We start from the raw sequence: 17,881 nt of genomic DNA, 5'->3' as shown, positions 1-17,881 counted from the left end.
TTCAAACACAGTAACTCATTTGGCTTTTTCATGAGCGATGCACTCAGAGAAAAAATGGGCAAATAAAGAGAGGTTGGAAAAGATAAGAATTCTAAAAGCATCTCTCACTCTCAGAATGGCCGGGATAATTTCAGCCCGCATCTTTCTCCATTATAGTTAGAATTGTTATGCACAAGTACAGTCAACTACTACTCGTTGCCAGCAACAAGGGATAAAGTCAAATTCATGAACAAAATGCAAATCACACTGTGAAGATGAAGGGATTTGAAAAGTGGCTGTCCGCGGCTGTGGCGGGGGCGAGTATCCACAGTTCATGCTTCATGCTTGCAGCAATTCAAAAACAACCGAGAACAAATCGCTAGATAGCTTCAGGGCAGTGACTTCCCTGCGCGCTTCCATCAACAGGCTGGGGAAGTTCTCTAGCTCCTTGTGAATCGACGCTGGATCGTAGGTAATTCGCATCCCAGTCTCACCAGCAGACAGTAAGGAGTAGTAGTTTTGCTGATGGACAGTAGCATGCCCCCACTGATCATCCAGCAGCTGCTTGGCATCAATTAAACGCCGCACCTGACCCACGAAGTTGCTCTGGAGATGTGGGGATGGAAGCTTATCAATCAGGGTAGCTCGCACCATGTGCGGTTTATTGGCTGCTAGTGCGGTCGAGTAGACGTGCAGGGCAAGGTGACTTCCATCGTAGGCGAAGCAGCCCGCCGCAGCATTGCACGGTGTGTCATACATGATTGACGTCAGTGACATACCGTCTACGGTAACGGCTGATGCCGGCCAAGTGCCACGGAACTCCACTTCATACGCTCGCTGTGTAAGCATGCCTGTGAAGGTTCCATTGGCAGCGGAAATGGCAAGGTTGACAGTGCTAGCGGCGGCAATGGAGTCTGAAGAGTACGTGAAGGTAGTGACCGCACCAGATCCTGTCTTATATGCATTACTGAATCCGTCATCTTCATACACCTGCCCGGTTCCAATGCTCCCCGCTCCACCAGCAACAAATACCATCACCTTCAAGGTACTGGGCAGATTCTTAGCAGAGCCAACATCGACATCGTCACGCGTGCGAAGAGGCACAACTGTTCCGGCTGCAGCAAAGAGAGGCATTTCAGATAACGTGTAGTTTCGCTTCAGGACGCATGGTGTGGCAAACACCTCGCCGCTATGCCAGCTTACAAAGTCCTGGCCTGCTGGCAGCCACACAGCCTTGGCAGTGCTATTGTAGGTTGGATTCATGGCTGCAGTGATCGGTGACACCAGCAAGTGGTCTCCAAACATGTATTGCGTGCTGAAGTTGTAGGCTTCATCAGCTTCGGGAAAGTCATAGTACATGGGCCTAAGCATGCTCACACCACTATCATGGGCATGCTTGGCGCATGTGTACAGGTAGGGAACAAGCGAGGCGCGCACGGCCATGTAGCGCCGCATGATCGAGTAGTAGCTGAACGGGTACAGCCAGATGCGGCGGAAGTTGTCCGCGTTCTTCGTGCAGTGCGTGCGGAAGATGGGCGAGAACGCTCCCCACTGTATCCAGCGAGTGTACAGTTCCGGTGGCGATGGTGTGATGTGGCCGCCCAAGTCATGACTCCAGAAACCGTACGCCACATTGCTAGCAGTGATAGTGAAATACACCTGGAAGTCCAGCGATTGCCAGAGCGGAACAACATCGCCTGAAAAGCCCGCCTGTGTTAAAACACATAGCAGCAAAAAATAGAAGAAAAAATACAATCAGTGTGCTAACCACACCACATGATATGCATGTCTGTAGCTATTGCAGGCGCGTAGCACCGCCGTCGGAGGTGGTCCGGTTGGAGGGGGTCTGGGGATGTCCACCCGGGAAATTTTGAAACTAGGGTGCAAAATCCTGCATTCTGGACACTTCTGGGCGAACCAGAAGTCCGGCCGGACCAGCTGCTACGCCCTTGTATAATTGTAGTTGCTACATGTAGTACAATGTACTCACACAATGTGCAATGACCCAATAGTGGCATCTACTGCCGAATGTACCTGTACTCCTGGTGCAGACATGGACTTCACACATGTACTTCAAGTACACAATGCTAAACTTTGTTCGGCCCTATCAGCAACTGTGGAGACCGGGTGAGATTCTCCGGCACTTGCAAATGAAAAATACACGAGTGTGAGCCTCCAAAGACATACTACAGTGCCCTTACCTGGTAGCGATGGTTTCCTAGACCTCCCCAGCGATGAAGCAGCATGCCTCTTCTATCTACTCCGCCACGTTGCCAGTGCATAGGATTAGTGAAGAAGATGTAGTTGAGCCAGAATGTTGGGTTGACACCCGGCACCTTAATCCAATCTTCACCCTGCTGCCAGTCAAGCCACCAGAAATCAATGCCTTCCTGTTCGCGCTCGCCGAGAACTATTTCATTCCAGTTCTTGACGAACTTCTTGTCTGTTGGCACAAATGGTACGTAGTGGTTTGTTGATGGGTCGATACCCATGGCCTCTGCCATCTCCTTGTAGCGTTCCTCCCAGGGCTGAATGCCCGAGGCCGGATGGAGGTTCAGAGTGTTCTTCAGCCCGCGCGCCTTGCACCAGTTCAGAAAGCCGGTGGCATTCGGGAATAGGTGCTTGTCCCAGGTGAAGCCAGTCCAGCCCATCTGCTCCCCGGCCTGGTCATGCGTGCCGTTGTACATGGTGATGTGCCAGTCCATGTCCGTCACCAGGACGTCCAATGGCAGCCGGTGGCCCTGGTACTGCTTCACGATCTCCATCTCCTCAATGTCGTCGTACGCCCAGTAGCGCGAATAGAACACGCCAAACGCAAAACGAGGCGGCAGTGGGACTTGGCCAGAGATCATGGTAAACTCTTTTAGCGCCAGCTTGTAGTTGCGGCCGTGTCCGAAGAAATACAGGTCCTGCTGAGCTTGGGTGGAAAAGAAACAGTCCGGAACGCCATTGCCATGACTTGGCTGTCCGTCGTCACTGCCCACGTAGCAACAGCCTTTGCCCTCGCAGTCTAGTCTGCTGATTCCTATGTAGCCGCAGTCGCGGCGCTTCTCGCCAGCGATGTTGCACTGGTCCAATGGCGGCCCTGGGATGCCAGGCTGCCTCAACCACTGCCACGCAGTGTCATTGTCGAACTTCGGGCTACCGGTGTCGTCCACCACAACATACCCGTCCCGGGACACGAGCCCCAGCGTGCAGTGCAGGTCAGCACGTGGATTAGTCAGGCAGTTCAGGTCCATGTTCTCCGCGCCACGATTTCCATCCAGCGTGCGTGCTGTGCCCAGCAGATTTCCCTGTAAGGTGATGTTGGCCGTGGGAATGGGCCGCCAAATCACTGTGTCGCCACCAACGTTCAACACTGACACCTGAAACAAGACGAAGAGTAAACATTGAGTCATTGTACAATAGTATGACCCCTCGCAGTCACACACAAGCTTGGCAATCGAGACTATGCAATTATGGACATTGGAGCAGTGGGGTCTTTGTAAGGTTACTGGAGGCGACACTACATGTGGACAAGGCAAGCTGCATCAGGTCCCCCTCCCCGCAACACGGCACACTCCGGTAAAGGTACTATAGGACATGCACACTGCTGGTGCATGCGCACTGTCACGCAACGAGCGGTGGACAAAGTGAAAGGACTTCTTGCATGTGATTTGTTGTACTTTGTGACAGTCGAATTGTCTCAGTGTTACTAGTTTATCGTTAGCTTACTAGTTTGCTGTTTGAATCTGCGTTTGGTTTATTTATTGTTTATCTGACACGTCTTTTCTGTGTCTTTTGTTTGGTTGACGTCATGAGGTCCCATGGCTACGCGGACTGTACTCAGTCGCGGATCCTTTTGCAGAGCTGGCTACTTTTTCGGTTGCTTTTGGATTCCTTATTTGATGCATGTAGATAAGTGTAGCTTAGTACTAGTACATTGGCGTCGATTGCGCTGCTGTGGGTGCTTTGTAGGCGCACGTGTATGTGCACGTTCTGCTGAGGAGAGCGTTTTGGCTTTCGCTTGCGCTACTTGTTTCTTCGATATTTTCCTTTTCTAGTTAGTTGTTGTTCCTTCCGTGATGGACGGATAGCTTTCTTTCTCTCTTGTTTCACCTGTATCATATTGTTCCTGTATCCTGTAAATATCCCAAACTGAGTTGTGTGAGCTTGTTGTCGGTTGGATCAAACGCACGGTATTGTCCGCAGCATGTAGCGCACGGTGTGCATGCAGTGTGACCCACGGCAGCGTGCCAGCTGGTGCAGTGTGTGTGTGTGTGTGTGTGTGTGTGTGTGTGTGTGTGTGTGTGTGTGTGTGTGTGTGTTCTGCGGTTGCAGAACACACGTACCTGGCTCAACACAAATGCAAGAAGTAACTCTGCCCTCCTTGCCTCTTTGGGGCACTGCATCACCTTTAGGTGGCAGTTTCAAGGTGTGTGTGTGTGTGTGTGTGTGTGTGTGTGCGCGCGTGTGCAGCATGCACTCTGCGGTGTACATACTCTGCATACCATGTGTGGTTGCTTCACTGAGGCAATTTTGACCGGGGTGCGTGGCGAAAACCTGTGCCTGAAGCGGCAAATTCTGAACTAATTAGAGTATGAGAAACGGTCATGGTGCGGGCGGCTAGGCTACAAAGTATAACATCGCTTGTGGTGCTGCACACGGTGACTAACGTATAACTCTCCTTCAGCATCATGTGACATTTTCCAATGAACTACAGTTTCGGGCCAAACCCCAACCCCCCACTCCCCCCCGCACGCACAGACCACCACCACTGAATCATGAATAGCCATCGCATCACGGATTTACCTGTAAGTTGTACTCATTGAACGTTGTCCCAGTATTCAGTTTGTACCTCAGCTCCAGATTCTTCGTTGTTATCTTCAACTCACCGCCGGTAACAGCGGATTCGAAGCTTGGAACGGGTAGCCTTCTGTTGAGAGCCACAAACGTGGGATCGTCGTGCGTTTGCCCATTCTGCATGCGAATGATGGAGTCGGTCAGCACGGTGAATCGAGCAGTTCCCTGCGTCACAACTGCCTTGGGATCTGGGGTTGGGTCCAACGCTGCGCCTGCTGCTACTACAGCGATATGGACGGCTACTAGAGCGCAGGCAACAGGAGCTACACCGTACATCCTCGCCCAGGCTACCTACTCGTGACTTATACTAGTTATAGCTAGCTGTACACGACTCGTAGATCTACACGTATGTGTGGAAACACTGCCAGCTACAAGCAATAACAACTATTATTATTATCGACTGCAAAACAGCTACTATTGTATTGAGGATTGTACTGGACTGGAGATACGCACTTTCACAAACGATATCTATCATCAAAACTAAAACATGTTCTACATGACATTGATTTCACAAGTCACAACATTCTAAAATAGATGAGCAAACCGCCAAACGAGCATCATGATGAAGTCCTTTTCTGGATGATTGGAGTCGAAAACGCGTTTTCGACTCCAATCGTACAGTCATGTACAATTATGTACTACATGACTTGTATACATGTACATGTACCGTAGTACCGAATTGCGATTTTGCGAACATATGTTACACAAAGCCTGAGGTCCTTGCTGTAACTTTCGTATAATCCGCGTTATTGGGGGATGGTCGGAGGAGTGCTGTACGAAGTAGCGACCTCTGCCATGCCAAGCCAAACCGTGACAAAAGAAAAACGCAATAAACGAGCAATAAACGAGCGCCGCATATGCAAACCTACACTGCACAAAATTAATAAAACATGTCACGCACATGTATATGTGTGCACGCTGCATGCACGCAGTAAAGCCTGCATGATCAAGACCAGGGAGCTGCGGAGTCGTATAGGTCTATACGACTCCCTGATCAAGACGATGCAGTGTTTGTGTTCTGTTGTCTTCTTCGCAAAAAAGCTTCTGTGAATCCCGCTTTACAACAGTACAGTCATGTATTTTAGGGTGCGTTCTTAAGGGGGGACGGGAGGTTCAGAGGGTCAAAAAATGAATTTCTGAGTTTTGAACTTTTTGCTATGGAATCTTGTCTTAGGATATTTGAAGCGCCAGAATTTCAAATTTGAGCGTAATCGGTTTAGTAGAAGTGGAGTTATGAGCTAAAGTATGTCGAGATAAATTTCAAATGTACATACTCAAATGTTTACAATTGCCTAATTTTGTGACTTTGGTTTAGTCCAAAATCAAGCGTTTTTGATTCAACTTCGCCAGGTAAGCGACCCTGGCTTCTGTTTTTGTAGTCATGGAGAGCTGCCACGTGCTTCCTTGATCGCGTATGACGTTCTGCAGCGCCACGACGCCCACGCGAAGGAAAAAATCTTTGTTTTTTTGTTTGTGATCGTGAAAGTGAACAATTAAATTATTTTACATGGGGAACCGAAAGAGAAGCACCAGCAGCTCTGGAAGTGGCCATAGGAGGAAGAAAGGGAGATACTACGCCCCAAAGCAGTCAAGCTCTGTACCAGTTGTGGAAGAAGGCACCGTTGAAGCGGCGCAGAGCGCTTCCTCTCGGAAGATTTCGTCGAGGCCAAAATGGCTTAGTGATAATTATGGTCATGGAATTTGAATCTGAGCTTGTGTGCTCGAGTGACAGTGATTCAGACGAGTCGTCCAGTGATAGCTGCCAGGAGTATGATGATGATGCATTCTATCCTGATGTTGAGGAGTCTGTCTCTGGCTACAAGATCGTGGATTTACAGTGTCTCCAGGAACTGATGGATCAATTTACTGTCTGTAGGAAGTGCACGAAGGGAGACATGATCGTCAGTAACTGTCATGACACTGGACTTGGATCGACCCTGCGACTTCAATGCGCTTTGTGTGGACACAGTGGAAGTACGTCTCTGAGCAAGAAAATTTGCAGGAGCTATGATCTGAATTGACGATCTGTACTGGCGATGCGATGCATTGGACGTGGCCATGGTGGACTCCGAAAGTTTTGCGGCGTAATGAATTTTCCTGCTCCTGTAACGGAGAAAGCGTACCGCAGCCACCAGGAAGTTGTCCTTGCTGCAGCCGTAAAGCTAGCTGAAACTGACATGGTTCAATCCGCAGCTGAGTTGCGTGCCATGACAGATTCCACCCACGTCGCAGTGACGTTCGACGGCACTTGGATGCGCAGGGGATATTCGTCGCTGTATGGTGTGTTCGCGTGCATCTCCTTCCAGAGCGGCCGTGTACTGGACATCACAGTGAAGGGTCGATACTGTCACGAATGTAAGATCTGGACTGAGAAGAAGCGAAGTGGTGCAATCACGGAGGAAGCCTTTTCAACCTGGCTGGATAATCACAAGTGCAGCATAAACACAGCGGCATCTGCACCCGGTATGGAGAGTGAAGCTGCGTGCGATATTTGGCAGCGGTCTGTGGGCACACGCGGAGGCCTCATAAGAACCCTCTCCCAAAGGCTGTGTTCGAAGTCGTGAAGCCCATCTACATGCAGCTGTCCGAACGAAGTCTGCTGGAGCGCTGCCAGATGGGTGCAACGCAGAATGCGAACGAGTCGTTCAACAACGTCATTTGGAGAATGCGTCCGAAGGAAGGCTTCTGCTCCGTCGACACCGTTCAGCTGGCAAGTAGTTTGGCAGTGCTCAACTTCAACAACGGCGCTATCACCTTGCTCAGTGTGCTGAAAGAGTGTGGATGCATTGATGGCAATCACACGAAGGCAGCGCTTGAGCTAGAAGACCAATGGCGTGTGAAGAAGTCCCTCCGCAAGTCATCAGCACTGGAAAAGGAGAGCAGGAAAAGGAGAAGGAGGCAGAGGAAAGGCTGGGAGGAGACCACTATTGAGAAAGAGGGCACTACATATGACAAAGGTGGTTTCTGAATGGCAACTTCAGGTCAGATATGTGAAAATATTTCAGTAGCACTCCACTATCAGTCCTTTTTATGTAATTTTTAGGTGCATTTTTCACTGATTTTAGGGGTATTATGGGCACTCCGCGCAGTTTTTTAGAAATGCTGTACATATCTTGTATGTAAAAGTATATATTTTCTGGTTCTGTACGGTCCATTCTAGATCCGTTGCCTTCTTAGGACACAAGATCTTCTGTTAGAAACAAAATAATGGACCTTGAACTTCAGTCAAGTTATCTTGCGCACGTGCATTGTTATTTCAAGGCTGCAGTGGCACACCATGGGAACTGTAATCGCATTGTGCTTAGGCAACAGCCCTAGCCCCTTGGTACCTGATCATTTTGCAGTGTTATGTGTTTATCTTCAAGTGACCGTGTTTGAGAAAAACTGCGCAGAAATCATGCCCGGCTATCGCATTTTTTCCAAAATTGCTTTCCTGCATTTCTCCATGATACCAGTATACTTTCCACAGTTCTTGGTTGCAATGTCGTCAGTGGATGTCAAGGAACATATACTGAAAATTTGAAGGAATTCTGATGTTTGAGTGCTGAGATTCAAGCGAATTTATAACGGGCACTGCAATATGGCCAGCGAACCTCCCGTCCCCCCTTAAATTCTCTAGCTTCTAGGAGAAGAAGAAAAGAGAAGTCGAAGAAACTTGGATTCTTCAAGAACGGGTCTCGAAGAATTCGGAGATATTTTGCAGATGTCAAGCAAAATGAAGCGCCAAATTAAGGGGCCGCGATCTTGAGTGCCACGAATATAGTATGCGCTGTGCGTATGTGAAAAGGGAAATGCGTACACTCATGATCAACACGTGGCTTTTAGCCTAGTTCGCATGCGCTGACCCCAAACCGCGGGAATCTCCAAGTTTCAACCACCTCTGAAGCTTGGAGAGCTTGGAGAGCTTTGGAGAGCCTCCTAAAATTCGGAGAGGATATAAGAACAGCTCTCGAACTTTTCGGAGAGTCTCCAACTTTTCCGAGAGGATTTAAGAACGCACCCTTAGTCTTTGTAGTGCTAGCATGCTGTACGGTGTAGATCTACGGTGTACAATGTCATGCACATGTAGTTGAACTTCGAGTTTAGGCCAAGTAAAAAAAAAAGCTAGATGATCGTCCCCGTCCGCGATCCGCCCCAGTTTTTGTCAGCGCCCCAAGAAATATTTTATTTTTTAAATCGTGAGTTTTACTATATGGACCACATACTACTATACTATACTAGTATATCACAACGTCAGTATCGATCTGCTGAAGAAAGAAAAAGAAAAAAAGAAAAAAAAAGAAAAAAAGAGAAAAAAAACCTTGATGTTGTTGTGTACATGTACACTGTGTGCATGAGAGGGTAAAAAGTAAAAAAATAAAAATAAAATCCTCCCGCCCTCCCCGATTTTTCCAAAAAAAAGGACGATCATCTAGTAATTTTTTTTACTCGGCCTTACTTTTGGCTTTTACTTACCACAAATAGCAGCTTCCCAACTCAAAACGCCGTTCCACCGGCACCCTTTCCCGATTTCAGTAGTAAAGGCCAGGAGGGTTTCATCCAACCATTACTGTTGTGTCAAGAACACAATTACTACTTCCCCCCTTTTACCTGTAGAGGTGTTTATGGACCCTGTGAAAATGAAACGAACCGTTCAAGTGGAGGCGTCTGATGCCCATGAGGAGTACAGAGTTTATCCTAGGCGGTGGCTGATTCTTCTGTCTGTCAGCCTACTCAATTTTTCCAATGCCGTTGTAAGTTATGAACATTGTGGCTGATTTATTGTTCATTTGAATAGTATCTGAATAGTATCTGAGTCGTGAAATCCCTACCACTTGCTAGCCCTCAAAGCCCCGCTGCGTGGCTGCACTTCGCATTTATTGCCACGTGAACACTACTACAGTACATGTATTTCACTGTGGAATAGAAGTTTGCGTTCAGGGATTATGCATGCAGCAAAACTGAAAAGTCTATCGTCAATAGAACTCAAATACGCCACAAATATTGCGTGACTCACCAGTAAAGTGATCGCAGGCGCATTGTGTTAGTTACGAGCAGGCTCTTTTCTGAGCCGCGCTATCGTTTATCCTAGCTCCAGGATCTGTGTGCACGCCACTAGCATGGGAGGTTTTGGAGCTGCATCTGATGCCTTGGTCCTTGAGAATGGTGGCGTACGGACAGATGCCGAGATGTTGAGCCGACGGACTTGAGCTGTGAAATTTTAAGTGTGTGGTGTGGTGCACACTTGTACAGGGCACGATCCAGCATGAGAATGAACATGTCGAGAATTTCTCGAAACAATCTCTCTCAGACTGAAGAACAGAACTAAGTTCAGGCTCCCCGCAAGCAACGTTGCCGAAAATTTCCACGATTAATTCCGTTGCCTTCTTTTCAGGTTGACACAGACCAAAGAAAATCTAACCAATACAATAGCTAATATCCAATTTGAAGGTGATGCACTGCAAGGCAGCTAATTTTATCGGATTTAACGAAAGGAGGGTTGTCGCTAAAGTTTAGTCTCGCCAATCGGAAGTGCATTCTACATACCGGTAGCATGCAACATACATGTGTCCCTTTCTGACATAAAACGCTGATCGTTAACAGTTTCCCTCGCAAACTCATGCTGGTTTATAAATCGCTAAAGTTTTGTACCTGCCAAAATTTGCCGTTTTCACAACTTTTTGGTAAGCTGCGGTAAGAGGCACAGCGAGAATAAACAGAAAGCGTTGATTCTCATGCAAAAAGGCGAGTAGAACGTGCGAGTCTATAATCATGCACAAGTGTTGTAAGTGTGAGGAGGTCAGCGTAGGTGTGATACATGTATTGTGATAACAATAGACAACAAATGCACAGAACTAACGATGTGCTGGTGTCCTACCTCTTCACGTTTGCAACACTTGTGCATGATAATAGTTTGCGTGTGCTACGTGTCACCTGAGTTATGATGTAGCTGTGCATGCTTACTTGGTAGAGGTTTCTGAAGCCCGTGCTGTTTCTTGTACTGTTAATGTTTCTATTCCTCCCTGTACAGAACTGGGTGAATTTTGCCCCCATCGCCAATCTAACATCGGGTTTCTTCAGCACCTCTCTCAGCAATGTTAACATGCTTGCAATCGTGTACATGATCGTTTCAATTCCAGTCGGTTTTGTTGTGTGCTGGCTACTGGACTCCATTGGTTTAGTTGGTGGGGTGAGTTGACATCCTCTTTGTGTATCCTTCACCTGTTCTTTCGGAACAAATGCTTTCAGATTGCATGCGCCTTGATGTTGTACATGTATTTGTGAATATGTTTCTTTGCTCGACCAGACCAGACTGTCCTGCTTTTTTTATTGGCCATTCACAACCGAGGTCCTGATCATATCCAGGCAGCCTTTGAGTATGGCACTTGGTAGTGATGTGACAAGCCATGATTTCCTTGCTGATTATTCATGCTCTTCATTTTGTTTGGTTTTCCTTGCTGTTCAGCTGTGGACGGGTGCTGCTTTGAACGCACTCGGGTCTGTGCTGCGTCTGATCGCCGCCATGCACGGTGAAAAGTTCTGGCTGCTAATGCTGGGCCAGAGCCTGTGTGGCATAGCGCAGCCGTTCGGTCTGTTCCCGCCGACCAAGGTTGCCGCCGTCTGGTTTGCGAATGATCAGCGCGCCCTGGCCAACATGCTGGCAAGCATGGGTAGGTGCTAGGTACTAAGTACTCAAGTAGCATCCTGCACAGCTGCTGTGGCTTGTCCATGCTGCGATTCACTAGGACATACAGGTGTGGCCAGCGAATCTGGACTCTTGAATGACGGGGAGCACGGGGCACCACACAGGTGTGGCCAGCGAATCTGGACTCTTGGATGACGGGGAGCACGTCACCTTTTAGCCCTACGTACACTGCCATGGTTGCATGAAGAATCCCAGCTCTGCACTCGAGTCTGAGTCCACGTTCCAAAACAGTCAGTAGTGGCAGTACTGTGTGCGCTTGCATTCTATTCCCAGTTAGGTTCTGCTCTACGCGAAAGAAATCACATAGAGAACAGGTGTCAAGTCTACGGCTTCGCCTGTTTGGGCTCCAAATCTCCACGCAGAAATGGGGTTCTGAAATTCCCAGTACACGCTCCACGTGATTTCTTTACGTGAACATAGAGCAGAGCAGGTTTACTATACGTCACGGGGACGCAACGGGTTTTCCCGGGACTCTTCGTGTTGCTTTCCGGTAAGCAGAACATCACTTATCATGTCCCTTATTGTTCAACTGTAATCTGAATTGTGAATTTTGTCACACGTGTATGGGCACTGATCTCTCTGCGTGCTGTCTATTTGATCTTCTGTTGCTGTCCTGCAGCCAACCCAGTGGGCATTGCCGTCGGTATGCTCATTCCACCGTTCATTGTGCACTCGCAGAATGTGGAAAGTGGAATGATCAAACTGGTTAGTACATGTAGCACATGATGTATGTCTCAACAGGGCTCCAGGCTGTCAGCTATATCCGATGTTGTTAGTGCACTGGCGGACACTCTGAATTTGTGAAGTTGAGCCTACCTCATCAGTCATGCCTGTTAAGTTCTGTTAAGTTCCAGCTGCCTGGAGGAAAACAATGCCGAATACATGAACCGCACTGGCTCAATCGCCTAGGTTTGATTGTAGATTGTAGATAATGTGTGTATGTATCGACAGTACTTCGAAGTAGTAACGTGTCTGTCATCTAGCCCAGTGTGTGGGTATGAGCCTGCACTCTGAGTCTCTCAGTTTCTAGTACGACTGCTATTGAGAGATGAATACTGGTAGATGCACATGTACATATAGTTGTCATGCATGTGCATAGCGTACACACTTTCCTATGGGTCCTTGACTCCGCGCACGACTGGATAACTAGTACGTGCTACTGTACATTGGCGGTAGCGAGCAGTCTCTTTTGAACTGGAGTAGAGTTCTGCGGCGTGTTGTTTGGTGGCTTTGTGCTGGCTGTCGTCGTTGTGGTTGTCATGCCTCGCTGTGACTGTGTGCGTGCTGTGCTGTTCTTGCTGCTCGTCCAGCTTTGGATTTGCGTCATCCCTGCCGGACTTAACGTACTCTGCACTCTGTCAGTCACGCGCAACACCCCACCAACGCCTCCATCGATGTCAGCCGAAGAGGAGTCAGAGCCATTTTGGCGCGGTCTGAAAAAGGTCAGTACATGCTGTTTCGTTGACTTACAAGATCCGCTGTACTGTTTTTTCTTCTTTGTCATAATGTTCATAAGGTTGAGGGAGTTGGAAATGGGGACAAACATCTTGTTTTTTATATGTATTAAAATGTATGTGCTCGTGCTACAGTGGCCATTACATGAATACTGCCACTGTTGTTTCCCTCCATAGCGTGTGAGTGCATCTACTGCGCAACCAAGAGTGCTCTTTGCTGGCCATGATGGCTGAATCTTGCCTGTCCTCAGCCATAGGCCCCGGGGGATGCATTCCAAGAGTAAACCAATCACTATGGCCGACGAAGAGCATGCTCGATTTGATGTCTTACGCGACGAGAAATTCCAAGGCCGGAAAGTCTGAAACTGTCTACCTCCCAAGGGAAATTCCCAAAGTGGTGTCAATCAGGTGTGATGAGTTGATAATGCACGCAGTGGGAAAGCCGGCTAGTAGCCATAGCCTAGTCGATGATAGCATGTCGTGTAAATGGTTGTACACTCTTTCAGAGTAGTACCACTTTTCAACGTTTTAGCAAGGTGGGATTCTCATGTTTACCCAAGGTGTCAAGAGCCGATGTAGCAACGGCCCTATCATGTTGTACACTGTGCCTAAGAACGCAGTACCAAAGGGCACGTACATAACTTGTGTCAGCCTCTCTTCGCATTGCACTGTGCTATGGTTTGGACAATGCAGCGCGGAAGTACTGCACAGTAAGATCGGGCGCCGAAGAACATTTAGGCTGGGAAATGGCACGGAGCTAAGAACAATCCAGGCTAGATTTAAAAACGCATGTACTGTTTTCTATCATGTTTTCACATGGCGTGGTCGCATTGTATGCTCTCCATGATTGCGGAATGAGAACAAAACGACTAACATTTGAACACTTTAGAACTAGGCTAGGCCACGCCTTGGGTCCCTGCTTTCTTCAGCATCCGATCTTACTGTTGTAGTCGATTACAGTACGTGATGTCACAATCATGTGTGGCTTCACGATGAGGTGTCCCTATCTTGCATCTATAGAAAGTTGCGTATTCTGTGCCATGTGGTTTTGTTACCTTGTGCGGTGAGTAGAGATGGACAGCACCCAGTGCTGTTGTATGCACGTTCATTTGAATTTGTGGTGTGTTTGTGTGTTCACGAAGAGAAGGGAGAGACAGGCAGAGAATTGACGGGTATTCCTTCGTCTTTTCTACCCCGATGTTTGCTTACAGTTGGTTCGCAACGGGCAGTATCGGTTCTTGCTGTTCGCTTGGGGCATCGGGCTTGGAGTTTTCAACGTTCTTGTCACGCTACTGCAGCAGTTTTTGTGTCCTTGGGGTTACGAAGATGTGAGTACTTATATGCTGGCATGCAACGGGAGAGAATAGTGGTTTGTACAGGATTCCTATGCCTGTTTTCTTGGTCTCTGCTGGTGAAGTTGTCCTGGACAGATATTTGTTTCTCTATAATTGAAAATCTCTGGAATCTTGCTCTTAAACGATCTGCCACCTATCTCCCTCTGCCATCAGAACAACTGCACGTGTAATAGTGTTTGTTTCGCCTGCTGTGTGATTCCTGTTGTGCTGTGTTTTGCAGCGTGTTGCCGGTGTTGCTGGCGGTGTAATGTGCTTGACTGGCCTGCTCGGCTCTGGCGTCACCAGTGTCTACGTGGACAAGACGAAGAAGTTTGTCCTTGCACTGAAGGTGTGCTATGTCGGTGCCGCGGTCGGCCTCACTTGGTTCGCCATGGTGAGTTACATGTATACTGTGCCGGCCAGTGGCAGTCAGTGCTCTCTGCTGTCTGTCATAGTAGTCAATCTTGCTCGTGCCCATGGTGGCTTGTAGTGTGCATGTGCTGTGCGTGATCAGTGTCAGTAGCTATCGCCGGTAACAAACCATCTACGATTGTTGTCTACTTGCCTGTTGTGCTTACTGATGCACTGCTGTTCTATTGGTTAAAATTGTTTTCCCTTAGGTATCCAGCCTCCGTGATCAGACCGCCCTCATATATGCATCACTTGCATTCTTTGGCTTCTTTGGCTATGGTCTCTTGCCCGTTGCTCTTGAACTGAGCGTGGAGTGCACATATCCAGTTGCGGAGGCTACTTCTGCTGGTGTTATGTGGCTTGCTGGGTGAGTTAGCGATACTGTTGAGTGTTGAAACACCCTTACATGTACCCTAGCCTACAGTCCATTCATTGGAAACTGGCACCCTAACTTTTTGGTGTCTCCTGCACATAGTTGTAGGTATCGTGAAAACAACAGTACATCCTGCATTTTGTGACCCATGCAATTACTCCTTGCCACATTTGTGGCCAGAAAAGTCCAAGAACAGGGAAATAGAAATTCAGCCAGGTTTTACAAAATTAGGACAGGTATGCCATGGCGAAATGTGTGGAGAAGCAGGTCCCAAACCCAGATTTTTGAGATTTAAAGTGGGTTTTTGATCCTGAATTCGGCCCAAATCGGACTTTCAAATGCCAGCAGGACTGTTTCCGATGAATGGACTGTATACACAGACTGGATCTTCATTTGATAACACAAGATTGTTCATCTCTGCCCAAGAAAACTTGCAAATGCTAATACTAGCGTGCATAGCCATTTTTTCCAGTCATGTTTACAAAGAGAGGTGGAGCAGTTCTAAGTCCCATCGTCATACCTGATGCGACTGTTAGGCAGCGAACCGATGTTTCTTTTCAATGAACCTTGCAAGCAGCCGGGGATACTCTGTGTATAGGGTACTTCTTTTCCGCTGCATTGGTCTGGCTGAAGGGTGCTACCAGTAGTCCTCGAGAGTACCATTACTGTTCCTCACACTGTAACGTGAACGGCAGGGCTAGGTCGAACGAGCCAGAGCACCTTTCAGCTATCCTTGCCTATTGTTGCAGCGTGCTGCTTCGTGATGTGCGCAACTTGTGCTGCGAGCTCCGATGTCATGCTCTTTCAAAACGTGCTTGTAGTTGTAATGCATGCATAGCACTCCTTGTAATGCATGCATAGCACTCCTTGTAATGCATGCATAGCACTCCTTTTGTGCATATACAGATAGTTGCTCCTACGTTTCTATATACCCGTGTATATGTATGAATGTTCACCCTTCCACCCTGGCACTGTGTGCTTTGTTTCTGTGTCGCAGCCAAGTCACCGGAATACTGCTGGTGATCATTGCTCAGCTGCCAATATTACAGTCTCCACTAACCAGTGAGGATGCAAAGTACTCCAAGTGTGCAATAGCTGGCAACTCCACGGCCTCCACTTCAGATGCTGCTGGAGTTGACATGACCAATGCAGCTTTGATGGTGGCTACAGTGGCAGTGGTAACCGTGGTGTTTTTTGTACCATGCTTCCGCTCTCCGTATCGACGAGTTGCCGCGGAGAGTGGTGTTAGCCTGGATGAGCCACTGGAGGCTCATTTCTGAGACCGCTAAATGTGACGATTTATCAGCTACGGTTATTATGGCACAGCCTGGCCAGGTATGTGACTGTCCTCACCTTCCTCTGTTTTTCTACCTATTCTTTCTCTTTCTATCGGACTTGAGATGGCGTTCACTGACCATAGCCGTCATCCTTCTGTCGTTTTAGTGTATGCCTCGCCATGGACAATGTACTTGATATGTGCAGCTCACAAGAAGCGAAATGCCTCGTGGGTCAAATCAACTTGGAACTTGCAACAGTTGCATTAGTATTCTCGGTGGTTCTAGGCACCGATTCAGTACCCATCGATACGCTGTTCTTGCGTGGAGTGGTTTCCCGCTATGCTTTGCTGGACGACATGTCAAGAGAGTGATGAAGGCCTGAGGAGATACTACCACTTATTTTTTTTCTCATACTCTCCAGCTGCAATTTACGAGTTAGGGACTGGTGTGCTCCAATTTTTAGACACTTTCATTCTAATTTTCTCTCCCGAGACGGTACTTGTACTTAAGTATCATCCTAACTATATTCCGGTTTGTAGCTTGAGGAGTTCAAGCACTTTGTCGGATTGTATTAAATCACCTCGTCAGTCGTTGAATTTACTTGAAGTATTCTTTATGAGTATTATTTCGAATTGTCGATGGTTGCTGGATGCACCTAGAACTTGTGATGCAGCACTAATTATTTATTGTTATCTCCGCTGCTTTTGAATTTGAACCCTTCAAAGTAATGAACCTTTTCTACTATTTTTTCTAGGATTATAGCTTTTGCTGTTTTCATGTAAGAGTGTGCCCCCCGGCATAGCATCTACATGATTTTACCTCCACATTACATGTACTACTCTTTCTGTTTCCCTCATTCCATTTACTTGAGTTTTTGCTGAAGTACTTTATTTGTTGAATCCGAGCCATTCAGAATCAGTTTACCCTGTACCTGCTATCACTATAGATTCCCAGTTGAACTTTATCTACTGGCGAATCCTTCCTGCTTGGCCCTGCCAGGGAGTTGTATGACTCCCCAGCATTGCCTATGCTTTTAAACGGGAAGAGGGTGGGGAGATAAATGTCTGCCTAAAAGAATCGTGAACTGCATGCACCATGAACATCTGCGTAAGAGAGTAATTTCGTGTGTGTGTGTGTGTGTACAATTGTGGTAACGACATGCAGTAGAAGTCATGTGTCGCTTTCTAGGTGGGAGCTTGCACTTTTCCTGCTGTCTTGACTGGACGGCAGGAAATGCAGGAGCTCCCAAGTCACACACACTTCTCTGCTGTCGCCGAATTCACCCATGTATTTGAGTTCAAGTTTTTTTTGGTCTACTATGAGTATCGTAATGAGAAGAAGGATAATGTCTGCGTACTCATAGAGCCGCAATACATCTTTTAGCCATAGAAGTGTTTCTACACTAATAAGCGGCGCGGAGAAAATAACTTTAATAATAAGGCAACAAGCAAAATCAGCGAATTCGAAGCTGACATTGGACGTAGTTTGTAGTCATGAACAAAAAAAATAAAAGAGGGATAATATCA

The 17,881-nt window shown here is 47.6% G+C and overlaps 2 protein-coding genes across 2 annotated transcripts; one reads left to right on the top strand and one right to left on the bottom strand.

The window, feature by feature from the left end:
• LOC135804744 (uncharacterized) lies at nt 1-5,396 on the bottom strand. The gene is made up of 3 exons (XM_065318698.1): nt 4,771-5,396; nt 2,181-3,344; nt 1-1,689 (listed from the first exon to the last, which is right to left on the bottom strand). Exons 1-3 carry the CDS (start codon nt 5,095-5,097, stop codon nt 319-321), a joined length of 2,862 nt encoding a protein of 953 aa, XP_065174770.1. The 5' UTR covers nt 5,098-5,396; the 3' UTR covers nt 1-318.
• A 3,868-nt stretch (nt 5,397-9,264) lies between these two features.
• On the top strand, nt 9,265-17,319 carry LOC135804743 (solute carrier family 49 member A3-like). The gene is made up of 9 exons (XM_065318697.1): nt 9,265-9,554; nt 10,832-10,990; nt 11,267-11,471; nt 12,126-12,211; nt 12,817-12,948; nt 14,172-14,288; nt 14,536-14,688; nt 14,915-15,072; nt 16,076-17,319. The coding sequence occupies exons 1-9, from the start codon at nt 9,426-9,428 to the stop codon at nt 16,356-16,358; spliced, it is 1,422 nt and encodes a 473-aa protein (XP_065174769.1). The 5' UTR covers nt 9,265-9,425; the 3' UTR covers nt 16,359-17,319.
• Nucleotides 17,320-17,881: the final 562 nt, after the last annotated feature.

Source organism: Sycon ciliatum, chromosome 1 (assembly GCF_964019385.1).
Source record: "Sycon ciliatum chromosome 1, ocSycCili1.1, whole genome shotgun sequence".
NCBI classification, from domain to species: domain Eukaryota; kingdom Metazoa; phylum Porifera; class Calcarea; order Leucosolenida; family Sycettidae; genus Sycon; species Sycon ciliatum.
Note: the sequence above shows the minus strand (reverse complement) of the source record. Positions and strands in the feature narration are given on the sequence as shown.

Bases quoted from the DNA above. Each gene is read 5' to 3' on its own strand.
- LOC135804744 (XM_065318698.1), bottom strand. From the start codon at position 5,097: ATGTACGGTGTAGCTCCTGTTGCCTGCGCTCTAGTAGCCGTCCATATC. The intron at 3,345-4,770 runs GTAAATCCGTGA...GTCTTGTTTCAG, and splicing joins TCAATGAGTACAACTTACAG to GTGTCAGTGTTGAACGTTGG. The intron at 1,690-2,180 runs GTAAGGGCACTG...GTTTTAACACAG, and splicing joins TAGGAAACCATCGCTACCAG to GCGGGCTTTTCAGGCGATGT.
- LOC135804743 (XM_065318697.1), top strand. From the start codon at position 9,426: ATGGACCCTGTGAAAATGAAACGAACCGTTCAAGTGGAGGCGTCTGAT. The intron at 9,555-10,831 runs GTAAGTTATGAA...CTCCCTGTACAG, and splicing joins TCAATTTTTCCAATGCCGTT to AACTGGGTGAATTTTGCCCC. The intron at 15,073-16,075 runs GTGAGTTAGCGA...TCTGTGTCGCAG, and splicing joins GGTGTTATGTGGCTTGCTGG to CCAAGTCACCGGAATACTGC.